Below are 20,065 nucleotides of genomic sequence, written 5' to 3' on the forward strand. Positions count from 1 at the left end.
CGGCGAAAATCACTTAAAAAAAGACGACGAAAATATCACATTGAATAGGGTGGTTCACTTTTGGAGAGCAAAATGCTCCTTCCAACGCGAAAATAGCACAAACTCGCCATAAAACAAGGCAAATTTTTCTCATTGAATACTGCCCTTAGTGTTCTGGCCACTGTGAGTGTCACAGGCGGGTGTAGGATTATAATTGTAATGGTTGCCGAGCTGGTTTGTTATTACGATTTGCCCATTATTAGTAATAATATCCCACATCCACCTTTTTGTTTAAAGTATTCTAGCTGACCATTCTAACATTTGTGGCAGTTGCTGGATGGAGGCCACGATTAATACTCTGCTCTGTAGCAAATGAATACACAGTAGTGCTCATTGTTCTGTGCGGTTCAGTCTGTACCATGTCAGCTAATTATACAGCTGGACCTAAGTTAATGATTTGTCAGTAATGACTGGCACAATGATCCCAGCAATGTCTAGTTCAGACAAGTCACTTGCTGATACGTACACACAAAAAAATTATGATAATGAGCAAAAATACAATAAATGTAATGAGGATATGTATATATGCGAAACGGTACTACACATTCATTTAAAGAGAGACCACTTTACTGCATAACTACCTCTCTCTGTATCTGTTACTGTACCTTGAAAAAAACGTAATAAATCTGATATGTAAAGATACATAAAGCTTTGTGTTATTAGTAGCCAATATATTTGTGTCTTATTATATGTACTGTATTTAGGCTTTGGTTGTTTGAATGTGCTGTAACAGATCATCATTATTATTATTATAAACCCTCTTTGTTAATTCTCTGCTATGGAGATAATCCGGGTAATGATTGGGGAGTGCATTGTAAATCCAGGGACTCATTGGGGAGTGTCTTATGAATCCAGGGAGTGTCTTATGAATCCAGGGAGTGTCTTGTGAATCCTGAGAGTGATTGGGGAGTGTCTTGTGAATCTGGGGAGTGCCTTGGTAATCCGAGAAATGATTGGGGAGTGTTGTGAATCCCGAGAGTAATTGGGGAGAGTCTTGTGACTCCCAGGAGTGATTAGGGCAGTGGTCAGGGAACTCGGTCCTCATTACCCCACGCAGTGCATGTTTTGCAGGTCTCCTCACAGAATCACAAGTGAAATAATTGACTCCACCTACGGACCATATAAAATGTGTCTGAGTAATTAGTACACCTGTGCACCTGCTGGGTTACCAGCAAAACATGCACTGTGTGGGATAATGAGGACCGAGTTCCCCGACCACTGGATTAGGATCTTGTGAATCCCGGGACTGATTGGGGAGCGTCTTGTGAATCCCGGGAGTGATTGGGGAGTGCCTTGGGAATCCAGGGCATGGATGGAGAAGTGTCTTGGCTATACGGGGCCTGGTCGGGGAGTGTCTTGGCAATCAGCAACGTTGTAGGGGGAGTGTCTTGGTAATCAGGGGTGTGTTTGGGGAGTGTCTTGGGAATCTGGGGAGCATTTGTGGAGTGTCTTGGGAATTTGTCCCAGTTTTTATTAACTATTAGAATTCACCCATTTCCTTAGACTTTCCTTAGAGTGCAGATAAGAAAGAGAAATATACTGTACTGTAGGCCATGTTATTCTCATACTTCTGGTGATTAGTGTTAGGTGATTTATATTTGAAAGTCTATGTCGTGAGTAATGTGATTATCTTAAGCCTTTCCAAACTAAGGCAAGGATCAAAAAGGAAGCCTGATTTTTTTTTTTTAGTAAAACCTTCTCTATGGACACGCTACCCCTATGTGTAGCTTATGAGGGATGTCACCTACACTAAAGATTTACCTTTTGAGCTTTATCTGAAGCCAGGCAATGGTATAACAAACTATCTTTGCATGGTAAATGCTGTCCAAGATATTCAGCCACTTGTTAGTGACCAAAGACACCTCCGACGCCCAGAGGGATAAATAACCCATCATGTTTTCCACTAGTTTATTTTTTAATCATTGCGTCGGCCTCAGTCTTTTCTTGCCTCGCCATTTAACATTTCAGTGATTCCGCATCAAAATCCCATCAGCACAAACACACCGCGACTAATACCTACAATGGGGGAATGTCGAAGTCGAAACTTGGTCGCAGTTAGCATTGATCTCAATGCTTTGAGTGTATATCATTCCTAAGTTTAGTGTTTTTTTTTTTAAATGGCAGTTATTTTTTTGTTAAATACCAATATAAAGTCCTGCAAATGTCTTTGTTAATAGACACCGGCCTCCAAGGCTTACGGGAGAAAGGTCAGAACCTTCTGGATCAGATTACAGGCCAGGCATCGTGGGCTTACGGAAAAGATGTTTCTAATGAAAACAAGGATAATGTAGATCATATCCAAGGTGTAATGGACGACATGCAGCTACGGAAGCAAAGGTAAAAACGCCAATGTTGCTTGATGCAATGAAACCCTATGCAAAGTGATGCAAACCAGAAAACCCACTGCAGGTGGGGCAGATGTAACATGTGTTAGATTTGGGTGTTGTTTTGTTTCTGTGCAGAGTAAATACTGTCTGCTTTATGGTTAGACTGCAATATAGATATCAGTTTGAAGTACACACCCCACCCAAATGTAACTCTCTGCATGTTACATCTTGCATGCTTTTGTCCAATAGAGAGAGCATTTGCTTTTGCGAGTGAACCAGAATCAGGCCCATAGTGGACGGCAGATTGTGGTGGCTGCGTACCAAATAGAAATGAAACTTAGGGCTCGCCCAGAATGATCTGTATGGATTTCAAAGTTCTTCCATTGTAAACGTCAGGACTTCTGCCAGGTTCTCTTACGTTATAGAGAATATGGTATTTCCAAGGGTGTGCTGCCTGATCCACAACCGTAGTGTGAATGCCACCGCTACACAGATAACAACATGCAAAAAAGGTATTTGTGTGAGCCAGTTGGCGCTTCCCTTTGTCCTCTTAACAATACCATTAACAGCACTATTGGTGTTCATTGTATTGTTAAGAGGACAAAGGGAAGCGCCAAAAAAATACCTTTTTTGCAGGTTCTCTTACGTAGCGAAGAAGAAAACAATCGATAAAATCACTTCAGAAATATCCATGTGGCCATTTTGGGCATTCATAAACTCAGCATAAAACTGTCAACATGGTTGAAATGTCAACATGCTTAGCAATGACCATGTCAACATTCATCAGGTCTGCACAATGGACAACATGATAGAATGTCTACCTACCATCCCTGGTTGCGCAGCTGTTACCTGCACCTGAGAGTTGCATTGGCTTCCAGGCCAAGGGATTCCGTAGACCGTCCCTTCCAGTGAAGCCCTCTGATCCTCCAGCATTCTGCTAATTCTTGTTCCCATTACCCTCCACCTTATGCCTAACCTTCCCTCCCCACAGCCTCACCCTAATCCTCCCATCGGTCCCCTAACTATCAGGATTCTGGGAATAGTGATGTTTCACATACTGTAGCGACAATAGTGGTGTTGACATTGTGAACATGTTGACATCCTGAGCAGTAGCGCACCCAGGGGGGGGGTTCTGAGTACCCATAACCCCCCCCCCCCCGGAATTTAAGTGCACTACACTGAAAGCTGAGGGTCCCCTCTTTCCAAAGGTACAAGCATTTAAAAAATCGGCCCTGGGGAACCTGAGATATGTGACTTCAAAGCAGTGGTCCCCATCCTAGCCTGTTAATTGCTCTTCCCAGTCAGATATTTCAGATTTTGTCTGACTTAGAGTTTTTCTGAGGGTATATTCCAAAATCTGGGACTCTCCCCCTTTGAAGAACACTAGTAGATTGTCTCTACTGTGCCCAGAACCAGAGATATCAGCCTTCCAGCAGCTGGTTACTGCTCCAGCTCCACACATCCGGTATGTAGTTTTATATTTTCATTTTCGGATTGCTCTGCCTTCTGAACTCTGATCTCCTAGTCCCAAGTAGGGAAGCCAATCCCAGAGCATTTTTTCAATCCCGGAATTTGGGATTGAAAAATGCCCGATCCCGGGATTGGCTTACCTAATAAAAAAACCCGCCCCGGCCGCCCCGCATATTTACTTACATATGCAGTGCGGCCGGGCGGGTGTTCGGTGAAGCTGGGAGGGTGGGCGGTCCATTGCTGGAGCCGGGCGGGAGGCGGCCACTTCACTTCCGGAGCCGGGCAGGGAGGTGTGCGGGCGGCCGGGCGATGACAGGACGGGGCTGCGCAGCTTCTTGGCCTGCGCAGCGTGACCTCTGGCCTCGTCACGCTGCGCAGAGCCACAACGCCGGGACGGGAGTAGCCGGGCAGCGTCTGAGCACTTGCTCAGATGCTGCCGGCATTAGACTGCGCATGCGCAGTCTAATCCCGAAATCCCGGGGTTGGAAACTCCAATCCCGGGATTGAAATCCCGGCGTTTTAGGGGCCAAATCCCGGGATCCCGCCGATCCCGATCCCGGGATTGGCCACCCTAGTCCCAAGTACCATTTGGGACTAGGTTCCGGGAACTGGAGATGTCTGCAGTCAGGCAAGCTGTCCTCCCACCAGAAAATTATGAATAATAAGCCCACTCCACTATACACCCCTCCTCTGCGTATTAAACATCCTCTACCACCCTGGAAGTTATGTATCAGGACCCCTTCATTCAGCCCAATGCCCCCTTCTCCCACCCCATCTCCCACCATCAGTGCAGTAAAGGGCAAATTAGTGGAGATTACTGACCCAGGCCCTACATTCTGAACGGTTGATATATTACCCCCACCACCCGCGGGACATCAAAGCTTCCACTCATAGCACACCCCACCCCTACCGCTGGAGGATAGGTAGGGGCCCCAATACATTGCTATGCCCAGGGGTCTACACTGCTGTTATGTATTTGTGTGTGTGTGTATATATATATATATATATATATATATTGTATATTATTATTTATATACATTTGGTCTATCTATAATACTTTAACTGAGCCGGCATATACTGGGTCACCTAAGTGTCCATCTCCGTGCATTGCTCCGCCCCTCTCTGGAAACCCCCTTCTGAAAATACTGCGTTTGCCCCTGCTGAGGATGCCGAAATGAGGCCTTTTAGAATTCTAGTGTCCACATTATCAATGTCAACACAGTAACGGTCTAGGATTTGACTGGATACCGGCAGTTTTAGTTTCTGTAAGTTCAAAGTTAAATAAAGTTTTATATATTTAGTAAATTGTGGATTTGCTACTGTATATTCCATATGTAGAGATCAATCAAACAAAACCAAAAGTTCATCATTTTCTCTTTACAATTTCATTGCTTTCACCTCAATAATCTTTAAACGCTTAACATTTTATATTTCGCCACCTTGTATCACAAGAATCAATTCAGTTTCATTGTAAAATTCTAAAGCTTATATATATTTTTTTTCATCTAGTGCAGACTTCTCATTCCATCAAGGGTTTAATGGAACACTAGCATTTGATTGACACTTTCAAATAAAAAAGATGAGTTTCAAAAAATAAAAATGTCACAAAAGTTTCCCGAGCTTGGAGGTGAAGGTCTGGACAGATTAATCTGTTCCCATCACTGTCGTCGTACTGTGCTGAATACTTTTGTGGTTTGATCAAGAACAGTTCAGCCTGCAGCACATTTATTAAGATAAAATCAGCTGATTCTCATGCCAGGATCACAACAGGTTCTAAGTAGGAGTGAGAGCGATCTGTATCATTCCTGTGTTTCCAGGCAGGGTGCGTGTCCATGCGAGGTTATCGGTATGTTATTCCGCACAATGTTTCTGGGAACAATGACGCTTGCACTAATTTTTCTCAGTGGGAGATGAGGCGGAAAGATGACATTTTCCAAGTCCCAACGGTCTGGCGGGAATAGTTAGTGTTTTATTTGAAAACCATGTTGGCGCTAAAAGTGTAATGGTACTAGTCAGACATTTGGGGGAGGGTTTCAATGTTGATTCCGACTGCCGAACATTTTCGACAGTTGTAATATTGGGCATTTCTGATATGAATTCGACAGTCGCTATTCAATATTCCGACAGTCTGTGTTCAATTTTCCGACTGTCATGAACGGCCATGGATTGTCGAAAAACTGCCACGGATTCGACAATGCAGATTCAACTTTTTCAAAAAGTCGATCCTGCATGCTTTCAATGTGGTCAGAAACGCCGCTTTGAATAGATGTGTGCCAATATTTCCAACTGTTGTGGGCATGTTCTTCCAATATCAATAGAACAGCCACTGATTGTATTGGTGTGTATGCAGTCCCGATGCAGGAACTGTCCTCCAATGGTCGGGACCAGGAGGTTGCATCTCATGCACTGCACCTGTGACCTCTTGATCCCCGTATAGTAGATGCTACACCCTTCTGCTGCTCCCTCGCAGGAGTCAAAGGGGGTCACGGCTTAAGACCATAACATTTAGAGGAAGAGAATAGAAACAGCAATTTAACCCGTACATTTACCTTTGTAACAGTCACGCAGGTGGAATGGTTATATCCTTCTCGCTGTTAAGCGTGTTGTAATTTGTACGCTCACTAGCTCAATAAATGCATTCTATTCTACTTCTTTGGGAGTCGAATGTATAATGACACTGCCCTGAGGCAAGAAGACTATAAGGTCTCTACTGACCGATATGTTTAAAAAAAAATGTAATGTGTGCGTCAGAACAGGGTTTTCATTAGTGAAATGTTATTTTTCCTCCCAGGTGTGAAGACATGGTGGATGTCCGGAGGTTAAAGATGTTGCAGATGGTTCAGCTATTTAAGTGTGAAGAAGACGCGGCTCAGGTAAGCAGTAAAACCGCTATAGCTTTAATGAGATTCTAATTTAAAACATTGGAATGACCGTTGGAGCTCCTAATCTGTTCATTTACCCTAAACAACAACTACGGTAATGCTCGGTCCCTTTACTGGTTCCTGGTTTTGTATAATAGGTGTGGGGCAGGATGTAATGATGCCCGAGTTCAACAGCCATGTGGGATGTTTTGGTAAATCTGATGGTTTTTTAAAGGGACATGGTTTTGACCCTTGAAAACACTGCCCGAGTGCGACCAGAATCCCGCATGGTCGCCAAAATTGGGTGTCCGGACGTCAGGCCCATAGACCATGTATGTGCATATCTAAATCAATTTTAGTATTTTCTTTTTCTATACATGTTGGCCGTCTCAGACAACAGCCTAAATGACACTGTGTAGCTGTTGTCTATGCAGTATCCGATCTGACCTAAGCCTGTTTCTAGGCCACATTAAATCACCGCTCAGCCTCGCGCCACCCGATTGCTCAGTCTAGCACCATACTTCCTACTGCGGATAAGACCATCTGTTCCTGTCCTAGTCTAAGGCCCTTCAAACAGCCCAGCCGCCTTGTCTGGTGTGCCAGACGGCGATATGTGCTTCTATTCGGATTCATTTTATTTAATCATATTAAGTCCAAATTAGCAGTAAAATAAATACGAAAGGAAGGAACAAAGAGGAAAAAGTAATTTGATAAATAATGAAGCAGATGCTGCTAAAAATGTGGACAGTAAGCGTCATTATACAGATTTTCCATTCCTGAACGCGATGTATGTGCAGCTGAAGATGAAATAGGCAGCTTGTATGATTAGAGGGGAGTTGGGTTAGATTGTAAACTCTGAAGACAAGCAATGTGTCCTTATATGAGAGAAAATATAATACAGACCATGTTCTAACATGTAACTATCCCACATGGTACATCCGTTATCTGTCCGCCTTGTACATACACAGTGTACCACCGCAAGCAATTCTCTAGAACTTTCCATGTCAATTCAGACCACATACACACAAACACACACTAGTTAGATGTCTAAAAAGTTCCACCCACTATCACTTTAGAATACCTTGAGTATACCTCCCAACTGTCCCGCTTTTCGCAGGGTTTCGTGGTTTTCTGGGACGTCCCCTTGTCCCACCCGGGGCCGGCAGTGTCCACCGGCAGTAGTGGGGGGGCAGTTGGGAGTCCCCCTGTCACTCGTGAATAGACGTGTATATTCCTGCAGCCTGTGAGGCTGGAGGCATGGTCTGCAGCTCATAGAGCCGCTAGCCATGCCCCACAGCAGCAAAAACGGGGGCCTGACCTCATGGAAGGCTCGCGATTATAGGCCACTCCCCCAAAATTTTCAGACACGCACCAGCGTACCCCCTCCTCAAAGTTGGGAGGTATGCCTTAAGTGTCTCCTGTCTGGGTGAAGCCGGGAGAGGAGACTCTCTGCAGCTTTCCCGTGAGGGGCAGGGCAGGTTACTCACCATCGAAATATATTTTTTTTCCCCTGTTCGCTGCCAAGACCCCAATCGTTTGACAAGTTGATTTATGACCAGATCAATCATTATGGGAGGGTCGTTGGCGACTAAGAGTAGTAAATACCAGGACGTATTCTGTAAACTTTAACGGATTTGTTGTGTCCTACCCACCGACAGCGCGGCGATGTAACGTTCCCATACTCTAAAGAATTTGTCAATGTTAGATTCTTTGTTCCGACTGACTTCAATCCAGTCCATTCTAAATAAATGAAATGTTGGAGGTGAGGGAGAGAACCATTCATGAAGGATTGTCTTACGGGTCGCTGCACTAATCGCCAATAGCAAGTGTCTACCTCCCTGCACATTCTAGATCAGGCATGTCCACCCTGCGGCCCTCCAGCTGTTGTGAAACTACAGATCCCAGCATGCCTTGCCATAGTTTTAGCATTACCTAATAGCAGAACTGTGGCAAGGAATGATGGGACTTGTAGTTTCACATCAGCTGGAGGGCCGCAGGTTGAACAATACTGTTCTAGATGAATATATTTTGTATATATATATATATATATATATATATATATATGTGTTATCTCTGATCTTCCAGGCGGTAGAATGGTTAAATGAATTGCTGGATGCCTTGTTAAAGACTCACATCCGACTCGGGGACGACAGTCAAGAAACCAAAATATTGATAGAGAAGCATAGGAAATTTGTGGATGTCGCTCAGGTACGTAGCAGCTTTTACTATAATTATGTGTATACAGTGTATTGTGTATGTGATTGGTCCTCCCTGCTGGTTTTCCATAATATGCTGATAGATTTGATGAGACTCCCAAAGTCCACAATTGATCCTTCATACTGTATATGTTGGCCACAATCTGTAACTTCCCTATAAAAACCAACTAATACTACTATAAACTATACGTAATAGGTGTAAATTTGCTGCATGCGCAGTCACCACTTCAATGAACTTACTCTCCTTCGTGGATTGAGTTTATCAGTATGGTTTGGAGGTTACAGCGAGCACATGAGAGGTGCCTGTGTATTGTGAGCATATGGTGTGAATCTGCAGGCTGTGTACTGTATACATTCAGTGAACAGGAAAATGAACACTTATATACTGTAAAGTTCTATATGCTGGGATCTGTAGTTAAACTACAGCTGAAGAGCCAAAGGTTCCCCATCGCTGCACTAGGAGAACAAACATAGTCTGTGCATGGGGACACTGTATTCCTGGAAAATTCCTTTCCGTCCTGAATGAGTTGAAGTCACATGAGCACCCAGTAGCGTTATGTAGTAATGAGCCGTGATCCCTCAGCCAAACAATGGGGCAGATGTATCAAGCCTGGCAAAGAGATAAACTGGAGATAAGGAGATAATGCACCAGCCAATCAACTTCCAACTGTCATATTTCAAACTCTTTTGATTGGCTGGTGTGTTATATGATATATATATTTTTTTTTAAATGCATCTCATTCTCAATACAATGCGGCTTGGATGCTCAAGCAGACTGTTGATTAATGTGATATGACACCTGTATATTGCATGTGACTGAGGTTGTATACACGGGATGCAGTGTAAATCCCGGCGGTCAGGATCCCGGCGTTCAAAATCCCGACGCCGGAATCCCGACCGCCGAAATCCCGACACTTTCTCCCTCCGTGGGTGTCCACGACACCCTCGGAGGGAGAATAAATTAGTGTGCCGAGCGTAGCGAGGCACCGGGCCCGCTGCGTGGCGAGCACAGCAAGGCCGCAAGGGGGGGCGATCCACGTCCCCCCCTTGTCGGGATTCCGGCGTCGGGATTTTGAACGCCGGGATCCCGACCGCCGGGATTTTATACTGAATCCCAGAACAGAACTTGTTTGCAGGTAAAGAATCTGCAGCTGCCGCATGGTAGAACTTCATGTACAGATCCAGATCAGTCACACAATATACAAGTGTCATATATCGCATTTATCAGCTTGTGTGCCCCAAGACGCTTTCTCTTCCAAATAAAAAGAAGCCCAACGCTAGAAGATGCGTAACGTGACCTGGTGCGCCTGCAGGGGCTGTTCGGCGGGACTGCATCAAAGATGTATATAAATACATCTGTGTATACATTCAGTGCAATTCAGCATTGATATATAACAACATAGCCTCACCTTGATTTCTATAGTCTGACATTTATCCGGGTGTTTCCATTCTTATTTTGTTTTTAATCTTTGTTTAATGTATGTAATTATTTATTCCCAGGAGAGACCATTATACACTTCGTCATAGTTAGGCCACTTTATACGGGAATACATTGTATGAATACAGAGTTCTGTGTTCTAGCTTGAAGCCAAGAACACAATGTTTATGAATTGTTTCTAACCCATTTCTCTCTGCAGCCAATTTTATTTGACCTCTTCATTTCAGCAAATAATATTCCACTCGAATTTTTTTTTTTTAAAGAGTACATACGATTACGGGCGACAATTACTGCAAGCCACGGTTGTGTTATGCCAGTCCCTGCGGTGCACGTCAAGGTCGTCAGGGGACACGCTTCCGAAACTGAACAGAGTATGGAAACAGTTTACGATAACCTCAGAAGAGAGGGTGCACCGGTTGGAAATGGCTCTCGCTTTTCATTCAAATGCGGAAAAGGTCAGATTAATTTGCATGTGACCCACACCAAGTGCTTCTATTCATCCAAAGGTCGCGGGCTTTATTAATCATTGCTTGCCACTTCTCGCTGTCGGTACAATAGAATTCTCTCCATTATTCACACTGTGCTGAGATTTATTTTAGTTTTATATTGTTCCTTATAATCGTCCAGGTAGCATTTATTTTAATAGAATTTTTTAATAATTGTTTTTGTTTCTTTGTTGTTGTATTTTTAATGTAATGTTTTCAAATATATCTAAAGGTGTGCACACACGGGCCGATTCGGCAGTGGGGTGCCGGCATCGGCTGGCAGGGAGGAAGGGATGGAGCGGATTGGGGGACATGCGGCATTGTGTAGCATGGCCGTCGTTACGATATAGTAGCAATAGACGGTTTTGCACTTTCAATTCCGACACCGCCGAATTTCCTGGCAGGTGAAAAATTGGGCATAATTCGCCTGTTAGTATTCAATCACAGGCATTATCGCCCATTTTTACCGATGCTGTTTCACTTTTATTTTTGTCAAATCGGGCTGGGTAAAAACAGGCGAAACTGGCCGCAAATTCACCAAAATCCGTGAATTTGTGCTAATCCAATCAGCTTTCCCCTGGCATTGAATTAGCTGCTCCTGATCAATACTAAATGTATGACACCTGCTTATCGCCACGGAACCTCCCTGTTTCCCAGCCATTACATGTCTGCACCGTGGTTGGGATTCGCATAAGCCTCTACCGTGTTCTATTACCGGAGTCGCTCTGCCACTGGCTCCCTGAGCCACAATACCAGCAGCTCATATGCGATAATGCTGGTAATTTGTATCTCAGTGACTAGTGACAAGCCATCAAGGCAAACATTGATAAGAACTACAGGGACAGAAATAATATCGTAATACATTTGACTCAAGTAAAATACCCTGGTTCAGATTTAATGGGTTCCAATTACAGTCCTTTTAAATTGACGCTGGAACATAAATGATGCAGTGTTTGTTTGTGCCCCTTTTATAGAGGTTTGCAGCTTTTACAATGCAAAGCCGATATTGCTTGAGTATTTGTGGTAATGTGTCAGGTGACATTGTTCTGGGGAGGAGGGGACAGCAGGGTGTACAGAGAGCAGGGACATGCCAGATAGACATATTGAATGCAGATATGGAAACAAATGTACATTGTAATGGGAAGGGCACCGTTGAAACAATAGGGTGGGGGTGCACCTGCATAAGATACAGATGGAGTATCTTTCATTGCCGCGCTCGCCAGAACGTCCCCGTTGGCGGAGAGGGACTCCATCAGACTGGGACACGCGTGCGTCTCACACGCACACGAGTCCTAGTCACTCGGTGGCTGGGCGGCGTGACCCTGCCCATCTCCGCTTCAGGGAGAAGGGGGAGGTTCGGGCGGCGAAGGGGACCGGGAGGCGGCGGCGGGGAGATCTGTCGGAACAAGAGAGGGGCTCCATCTGTATATCTCATGCGATTGATCAAGCCAAGATAAATTGCACGAGATATATCTTAAGGTATACCGTTGTACCATACGATATATCTGATGGGCTGGATTAGGGGGCTAGAGGGACTGGAAACGTCAGTATATATATTGCATGCACAACTAGCACTCCTTTTTCCATCCGATTCCGATAAATCAATAGTGCAGCACTAGCGATCTAGGTACTCCTATCCGACACTCACAGGACCGAGCATCCAATTTCATGGAATACATATCCTATGTATCGGCCCGAAAGGTCATAATCGAATTGTGCAAAATCGTTGGAGTGTATGGGCCCCTTTCCTCCTTTCAAGGGCACCTCCCTGTAATTCTCTGCCACCCTAATAATTATCTCAATGTCCGGTCCTCTGATGCAACTATCTTTAATTACCATGTACTTGTCCTAAATTGTCTTGTATTTTAGCCATTGTGGCGCTATATAAATAAATGATACAAATAATGAGAAATAAGTAATGGCCCGAGGTGCACTACTACATTTCCATGTGCATGCTGTTGATGATACGATATATGTACTGCTGCTGCATAGTAGATTGCTGTTGTGTACAGTGATTGCACTGGATAAAATAGGATGAGAAGAATTACTGTACCTTCCATTACTTAGCAATATGAGCTGCTCGGAACGTGATTGTCACCAGTGTTCTACATTGAAAGTCAGACAAAGTAAAAAAAATGTTTAAAAAAGTAATTTACACAAAAGTGATAACTTCCTCATTTCTTCCAGATATTACAGGACAGCCCAGACCTTCCGGATTCTGTGATGGATTTTGATCAGTTTGATGAAGTAGAAGCTGTTGGGAAGTCTCTGATGGATAGGCTAACAGTGCCTGTAATCTATCCTGATGGGTATGTCATGTCACTGTGCAGTTTGCATGTGTTCTGCTAGTTAATGTAACCCTTTTTACTGTATTTAGCACATGCACCCATCCCAATATCTCCATACTCCAGTAGTATCTGAAGACAATAAAGCAGTGGTTCCCAAACTATCACTGTACCCTAGAGCAGGGTTCCTCAAACTATTTTGCTCTGGGACCCCATCAGACAATAAAAAAAATTACAGGACCCCAGCAAGTTACTGCAGAAGGTCATCACATCACATGTGTAGTCAGCAGACAGCACATACATGGCAGCATTGTGGAGGCACAACATGATGGGAGGAGTCTGATATACCATAACCCATCACATCACATGTGTAGTCAGCAGGCAGCACATACTGTACATGGCAGCATTGTGGAGGCACAAAGTGATGGGAGGAGTCTAATATACCATAACCATCACATCACACGTGTAGTCAGCAGACATCACATACATGGCAGCATTGTGGAGGCACAGTGATGGGAGGAGTCTGATATACCATAACCCATCACATGTGTAGTCAGCAGGCAGCACATACATGGCAGCATTGTGGAGGCACAACATGATGGGAGGAGTCTGATATACCATAACCCATCACATCACATGTGTAGTCAGCAGGCAGCACATACATGGCAGCATTGTGAGGGCACAGAGTAATGGGAGGAGTCTAATATACCATAACCCATTACATCACATGTGTAGTCAGCAGACAGCACATACTGTACATGGGAGCATTGTGGAGGCACAGTGATGGGAGGAGTCTGATATACCATAACCCATCACATGTGTAGTCAGCAGGCAGCACATACATGGCAGCATTGTGAGGGCACAGAGTAATGGGAGGAGTCTAATATACCATAACCCATTACATCACATGTGTAGTCAGCAGACAGCACATACATGGCAGCATTGTGGAGGCACAGAGTGATGGGAGGAGTCTAATATACCATAACCCATCACATCACATGTGTAGTCAGCAGACAGAACATACATGGCAGCATTGTGGAGGCACAGAGTGATGGGAGGAGTCTAATATACCATAACACATCACATCACATGTGTAGTCAGAAGACAGCACATACTGTACATGGGAGCATTGTGGAGGCACAGTGATGGGAGGAGTCTGATATACCATAACCCATCACATCACATGTGTAGTCAGCAGACAGCACATACATGGCAGCATTGTGGAGGCACAGAGTGATGGGAGGAGTCTAATATACCATAACCCATCACATCACATGTGTAGTCAGCAGACAGAACATACATGGCAGCATTGTGGAGGCACAGAGTGATGGGAGGAGTCTAATATACCATAACCCATCACATCACATGTGTAGTCAGCAGACAGCACATACATGGCAGCATTGTGGAGGCATAAAATGATGGGAGGAGTCTAATATACCATAGCCCATCACATCACATGTGTAGTCAGCAGACAAGCACATACATGGCAGCATTGTGGAGGCACAGAGTGATGGGAGGAGTCTAATATACCATAACACATCACATCACATGTGTAGTCAGAAGACAGCACATACTGTACATGGGAGCATTGTGGAGGCACAGTGATGGGAGGAGTCTGATATACCATAACCCATCACATCACATGTGTAGTCAGCAGACAGCACATACATGGCAGCATTGTGGAGGCACAGAGTGATGGGAGGAGTCTAATATACCATAACCCATCACATCACACGTGTAGTCAGCAGACAGCACATACATGGCAGCATTGTGGAGGCATAAAATGATGGGAGGAGTCTAATATACCATAACCCATCACATCACACGTGTAGTCAGCAGACAGCACATACATGGCAGCATTGTGGGGGCACAGAGTGATGGGAGGAGGCTGATACACCATAACCCATCACATCACATGTGTAGTCAGCAGGCAGCACATTCATGGCAGCATTGTGAGGGCACAGAGTAATGGGAGGAGTCTAATATACCATAACCCATCACATCACATGTGTAGTCAGCAGACAGCACATACATGGCAGCATTGTGGAGGCACAGAGTGATGGGAGGAGTCTGATATACCATAACCCATCACATCACATGTGTAGTCAGCAGACAGCACATACATGGCAGCATTGTGGAGGCATAAAATGATGGGAGGAGTCTAATATACCATAACCCATCACATCACACGTGTAGTCAGCAGACAGCACATACATGGCAGCATTGTGGGGGCACAGAGTGATGGGAGGAGGCTGATACACCATAACCCATCACATCACATGTGTAGTCAGCAGGCAGCACATTCATGGCAGCATTGTGAGGGCACAGAGTAATGGGAGGAGTCTAATATACCATAACCCATCACATCACACGTGTAGTCAGCAGACAGCACATACATGGCAGCATTGTGAGGGCACAGAGTGATGGGAGGAGTCTAATATACCATAACCCATCACATCACACATGTAGTCAGCAGACTGCACATACATGGCAGCATTGTGGAGGCACAGAGTGATGGGAGGAGTCTGATATACCATAACCCATCACATCACACATGTAGTCAGCAGACAGCACATACATGGCAGCATTGTGGGGGCACAGAGTGATGGGAGGAGTCTGATATACCATAACCCATCACATCACATGTGTAGTCAGCAGACAGCACATACATGGCAGCATTGTGGAGGCACAGAGTGATGGGAGGAGTCTGATATACCATAACCCATCACATCACATGTGTAGTCAGCAGACAGCACATTCATGGCAGCATTGTGGAGGCATAAAATGATGGGAGGAGTCTAAAATAACAGACAATTGAACTGATTTTTCAGACTCCTTGAATCACTGACTGAGAAAAGAAAATGTATCCGCCTGATGGTCAGCAACATAAAGTCGCGACCCCATGCTGAGAAGGTATTCGGGTCAGGATCCACAGTTTGAGAACCGCTGCCCTAGAGCAGTGATTCTCAAACTCGGTCCTCAGGACCTCACACCGTTCACGTTTTCCAGGTCACCCGACAGGTGCGCTCATTACTGGCTGACACATTTTAAGAGAGCCACATGTGGCGCTAATAATTTCACTTGATTCTGTGAGGACACCTGCAAACCATGTTTGAGAACCTGTGCCCTAGAATATCAGAATATGTTTCACGGCGCCTCTAGGAAGCCACATGCGCTGGATTTGCCAATTACCTGGACCATAAATAGCTCAAATTGGTCCTGGACGACCAACCCAGTGAGCCCTGCGAGGGGACACGGTGCACAGGACACTTCTACAGTGTCCACGTCACCCTACATCGAAACTCAGGACAAATAAACGTGAAAAACTCTTGTTGACCTTTTGACTGTCGATCTTCCCATCGTCAACCTAATGCTTGTTTTGACCTTCTGATCGTAGGCCTGTCGACCTATTTCATGTGTCAACCTACGCCCTGTTGACCTCTAGTGGTCGACCTAATGTATGTCAATCTTCATAGTGTCCACCTAGTGACCGTATCCCATCTAATACTACCAGAAAGTCGTTATAGCGGGGTTACCCAAACGCGTTCCTCAAGGTGCCCTGACGGTCCAGGTTTTAAGTATATCTCTGGCTCATCTCAGATGGTTATATCAAACTGACTGAGGTACTAATCTGGACCACTAAAGGTTCCTTGAGGACCACATTTTGGAACCTCTGGGTTAAAGGCCATGTATGCTTGGAGTACTAGAATAATAGAAAACAGATCATGGAAATCCTGAAGTATAATCCTATTCTATCCAAGTTCCAAGTTCCCCCAGCCAAGTTTATACTGTGACTTTTAAAAAACAAAATGATATCTGCACACCTAAGCCTTACAATGAAAGGGATAACGATGATATTCTAAATGAATCTCCTGTTTTCCAGAACCGAGCAGTATTTTGGAAGTCCGAGTGACATGGCCTCCACAGCGGAACACATTAGGGAGAGGATCAAGCTGATTTGCCTAAAGAAACAGCAGCTTCTAGAACCTGACGACCCCATACGAGAGAGCTAGAAGAGACTGGACAGTGATGGAACCAATAAGCTACAGTTTGTCACACAGCATGTCATCATAATCCGACATCCAGTATAACCCATGGAAACACATTTCACAACCATCCCATGATGCCGCATCCCCTCCGCCTAAACTATCGCTCTGTGTATTGTAACACTCCTGACCTATAAAAAGCCTTACTTATATACTGTGCTGTGGCATCATCCAAATAGACTATAACATTGTAGTGTTCGCACAACACTACCTTAGCCCTTTGGCTGCCAAGTGGGCCTAAGACACGTGGCAGGATAATATGTCCTTGGGCCGCTGATAGCGGAGGGGTTAAAAGCTTTACCATATATGGTAGTTACATGAATAGATAAGCAGCCGGCATACGCTTCCAATGGTGCTACCGCAAATGAAGGATCTCTCCGCGACAATGACAGGATGGAGAAGGCTGACTTGAAAGCGCTGCCCCTGTTCGGATAATGTAGTGATTTTAGGACGTGGGTAATTTACCTGTTGTTTTAGGCCGTAGCGTACTTCTCTCGTCTTTTAATATCTGAAGACATTTCATTTTTTTTATTGTGCCATTATGCAACCTGTACATGAAACCTTTGATATATCATTTTCATGAAACAAATGTTTTTCTTATTTGTATGGGACTATGTATTTAAAGCTGTTTGTGCTGAATAAAACCATCTTTATAAGATTGGACATTTTGCCTGCTGATGAAATTTTACTCCACTGCAGAATACTCAGGAGCAGATGTATTAGGCCGGGTGAAGTGATAAAGTGGAAGGGGGAGAACGCAACCAACCTATCAGATCCTCACTTCATTTTTCAAACCCAGCCTTGGAGCTGATTGGCTGGTGTGTTATCGCATCAACTTTATCACTTCACCAGGCTTAATACAACTGCCGCTTTCATCTTTTACAAGTGCTACAAAGGGCACGGAAAAGTACATCATAAAATGTTACAGCGACATTGTGTGTAAAAGTTACATGTGTTGTGGCGTGTTAATACCTCCAAAAATGTACATATTTTTAGACTGCCACATGTTCCACAATCAGGTAGACTACATACCATGTTCAGCAATTGGGACTGTTTAAATACCTTGTGTGGAAATACTTATACTGGCATACAGTGCATTCAATAATTAAATGTAGGTGGGGCCATATGTGCCAGCAGGATAAGCCACACCCAACATTCACGTGTATATGGTTTACACAATCCTTATGTAGGCCAACACTATCACTTAGCTACAGCGTTCAGATCTGGCCAATGTCATGTAAGGCCATCTGGTTGTTCATGTGAACCGCAAACCTAGTTCAAATGATCATGATGAAGTTCTGTCCACTGTGCAGGGATCGGTAAAACCATCTCTGGCCTTGTGGGTGGCATCTGAAGATGGCGTTTAGTTACTGCATGCAAGCAAAGATTTTCTGAAATTATTAAATGGACCCTTGATGTCACCACAGTAGAATATTGGGGACAGCACCTATGAGCGGTGTTTCATTCATAGAAGTAGGATATTTCTCCAATATTTCTCTATTTAACTCATTCGGATTATGAATAATTTTTGTAGCTTCAGAAGTCAAGAAGGTTGTGATCTATTTAGAGATTCTACTTGGAGTAGTCGCTTTTTCAATTCTTCCTGTTGCTTTAAATATTACTTAAGAAGTCTTGATTCTATTTGAATAATCGTAGAAATGCTTTTTAAAGCACACCAATGATTGGGTATGGACGTGCCTAGGGGATACGGTCGTATTGTCGACAGTTATTAGGCCGACAGGGTTCTAGTTCGACATTTACATCAATCCGGCTTCCATTTACATCAATGGGGGACGTACAACCTGCGGACCGCAGGTTGGGCGGGGGGGCACAGACAGCCTGCGCTGCTGTCTGCTATACTCTGTAGACAGCAGCAGCGGAGGAGGTGAATGGATGCCTCTGTGCGGCATGCATTCACCTCCCGGACAAGGGCTGATGGGGGCTGGGGGCAGCCCAGCAGATTTCCTTAGTGCTGGGCTTGCCCCCAACGCAGCGGTATGGGTCCCGGCGGCGGCGATCGGCGCTAGGAGATGACGTCATCTCCAAGCTGCGGGCGGTGTAAAAAGGAGCAAACGCCGGGTTGCACTCGGCTTGAAGCATTGATCAAAATCCCGGGTGCGACCCGTTGTTTTTAGTGTAAAAGGGGTATAAGATAGTGCTATGAAACAAAACAACGACGCCTCTTTTTTCTTCTTTTTAAGAGGGCCGTTCGCAAAATAACCAGTAGTGTAACGAGATCTATGAAAGGGGTTGGGATCGTTTGGTCTACATCAAGCTGGTCAACAGTCATTAGGTGGACACAGTTATGTGGACACAGAAAAATGTTGACATGGGGTAAGGTCGAGAGGTCAATAGGTCGACGCCAGCAATAGGTTGACAGTCAAAAGGTCGACATGTTTTTTTTACCGAAATGTCGACATTGACACCGTTTCCAGTCCACCGCATCGCTCGCAATGCGTCGGGCACACTATTTTATTCTCCCACCATGCCTTAGTGGATGGTAGGGCATGAATTACCGCCTGTCAGCTAAAAAAAAACAGTCAAAACCCCATGTCGACCTTTTGACTGTCGACCTAATGCTTGTGTCGACCTAATGATCTGTCGACCTTGCCCCATGTCGACCTAATGATTGTCGTCCAACTTGCTGTAGACCGAATGACCGTATCCCTATGAAAGGCAGGTGGGGCTACGGCAGTAAAATGGGTTTCCTGTAGAGCTGCAATAGAACTTTTAATATGTATGTCTGGTTTTATTGTCATACAGAGTAAAAGCAATTGTTTTAATGCTATTTTCTTATTGAATTGTTACATTTTTAACTTTGTGTAGATCCCTGTGAATCGCAGCGCTGCTGTTTTTGTTGAGATTTCTGAGTTTGAAAATGAAAGGAGCTGATTGGCT

The 20,065-nt window shown here is 44.6% G+C and overlaps 1 protein-coding gene across 1 annotated transcript in view; it reads left to right on the plus strand.

Annotated features, from left to right (window-relative positions):
- Window positions 1-17,830, plus strand: part of SESTD1 (SEC14 and spectrin domain containing 1) — a 126,264-nt gene extending 108,434 nt beyond the window's left edge. The window contains exons 13-18 of the mRNA XM_083154707.1: window positions 2,217-2,376; window positions 6,628-6,709; window positions 8,783-8,905; window positions 10,615-10,806; window positions 13,024-13,145; window positions 17,005-17,830. Of these exons, the coding sequence (XP_083010833.1) occupies window positions 2,217-2,376; window positions 6,628-6,709; window positions 8,783-8,905; window positions 10,615-10,806; window positions 13,024-13,145; window positions 17,005-17,134 (809 nt within the window). The 3' untranslated portion in view covers window positions 17,135-17,830. The remainder of the gene's footprint in view (window positions 1-2,216; window positions 2,377-6,627; window positions 6,710-8,782; window positions 8,906-10,614; window positions 10,807-13,023; window positions 13,146-17,004) is intronic.
- The last annotated feature ends 2,235 nt before the right edge of the window (window positions 17,831-20,065 follow it).

This window comes from Crinia signifera, chromosome 7 (genome assembly GCF_055691185.1).
Source record: "Crinia signifera chromosome 7, ASM5569118v1, whole genome shotgun sequence".
Classification (NCBI taxonomy): Eukaryota; Metazoa; Chordata; class Amphibia; order Anura; family Myobatrachidae; genus Crinia; species Crinia signifera.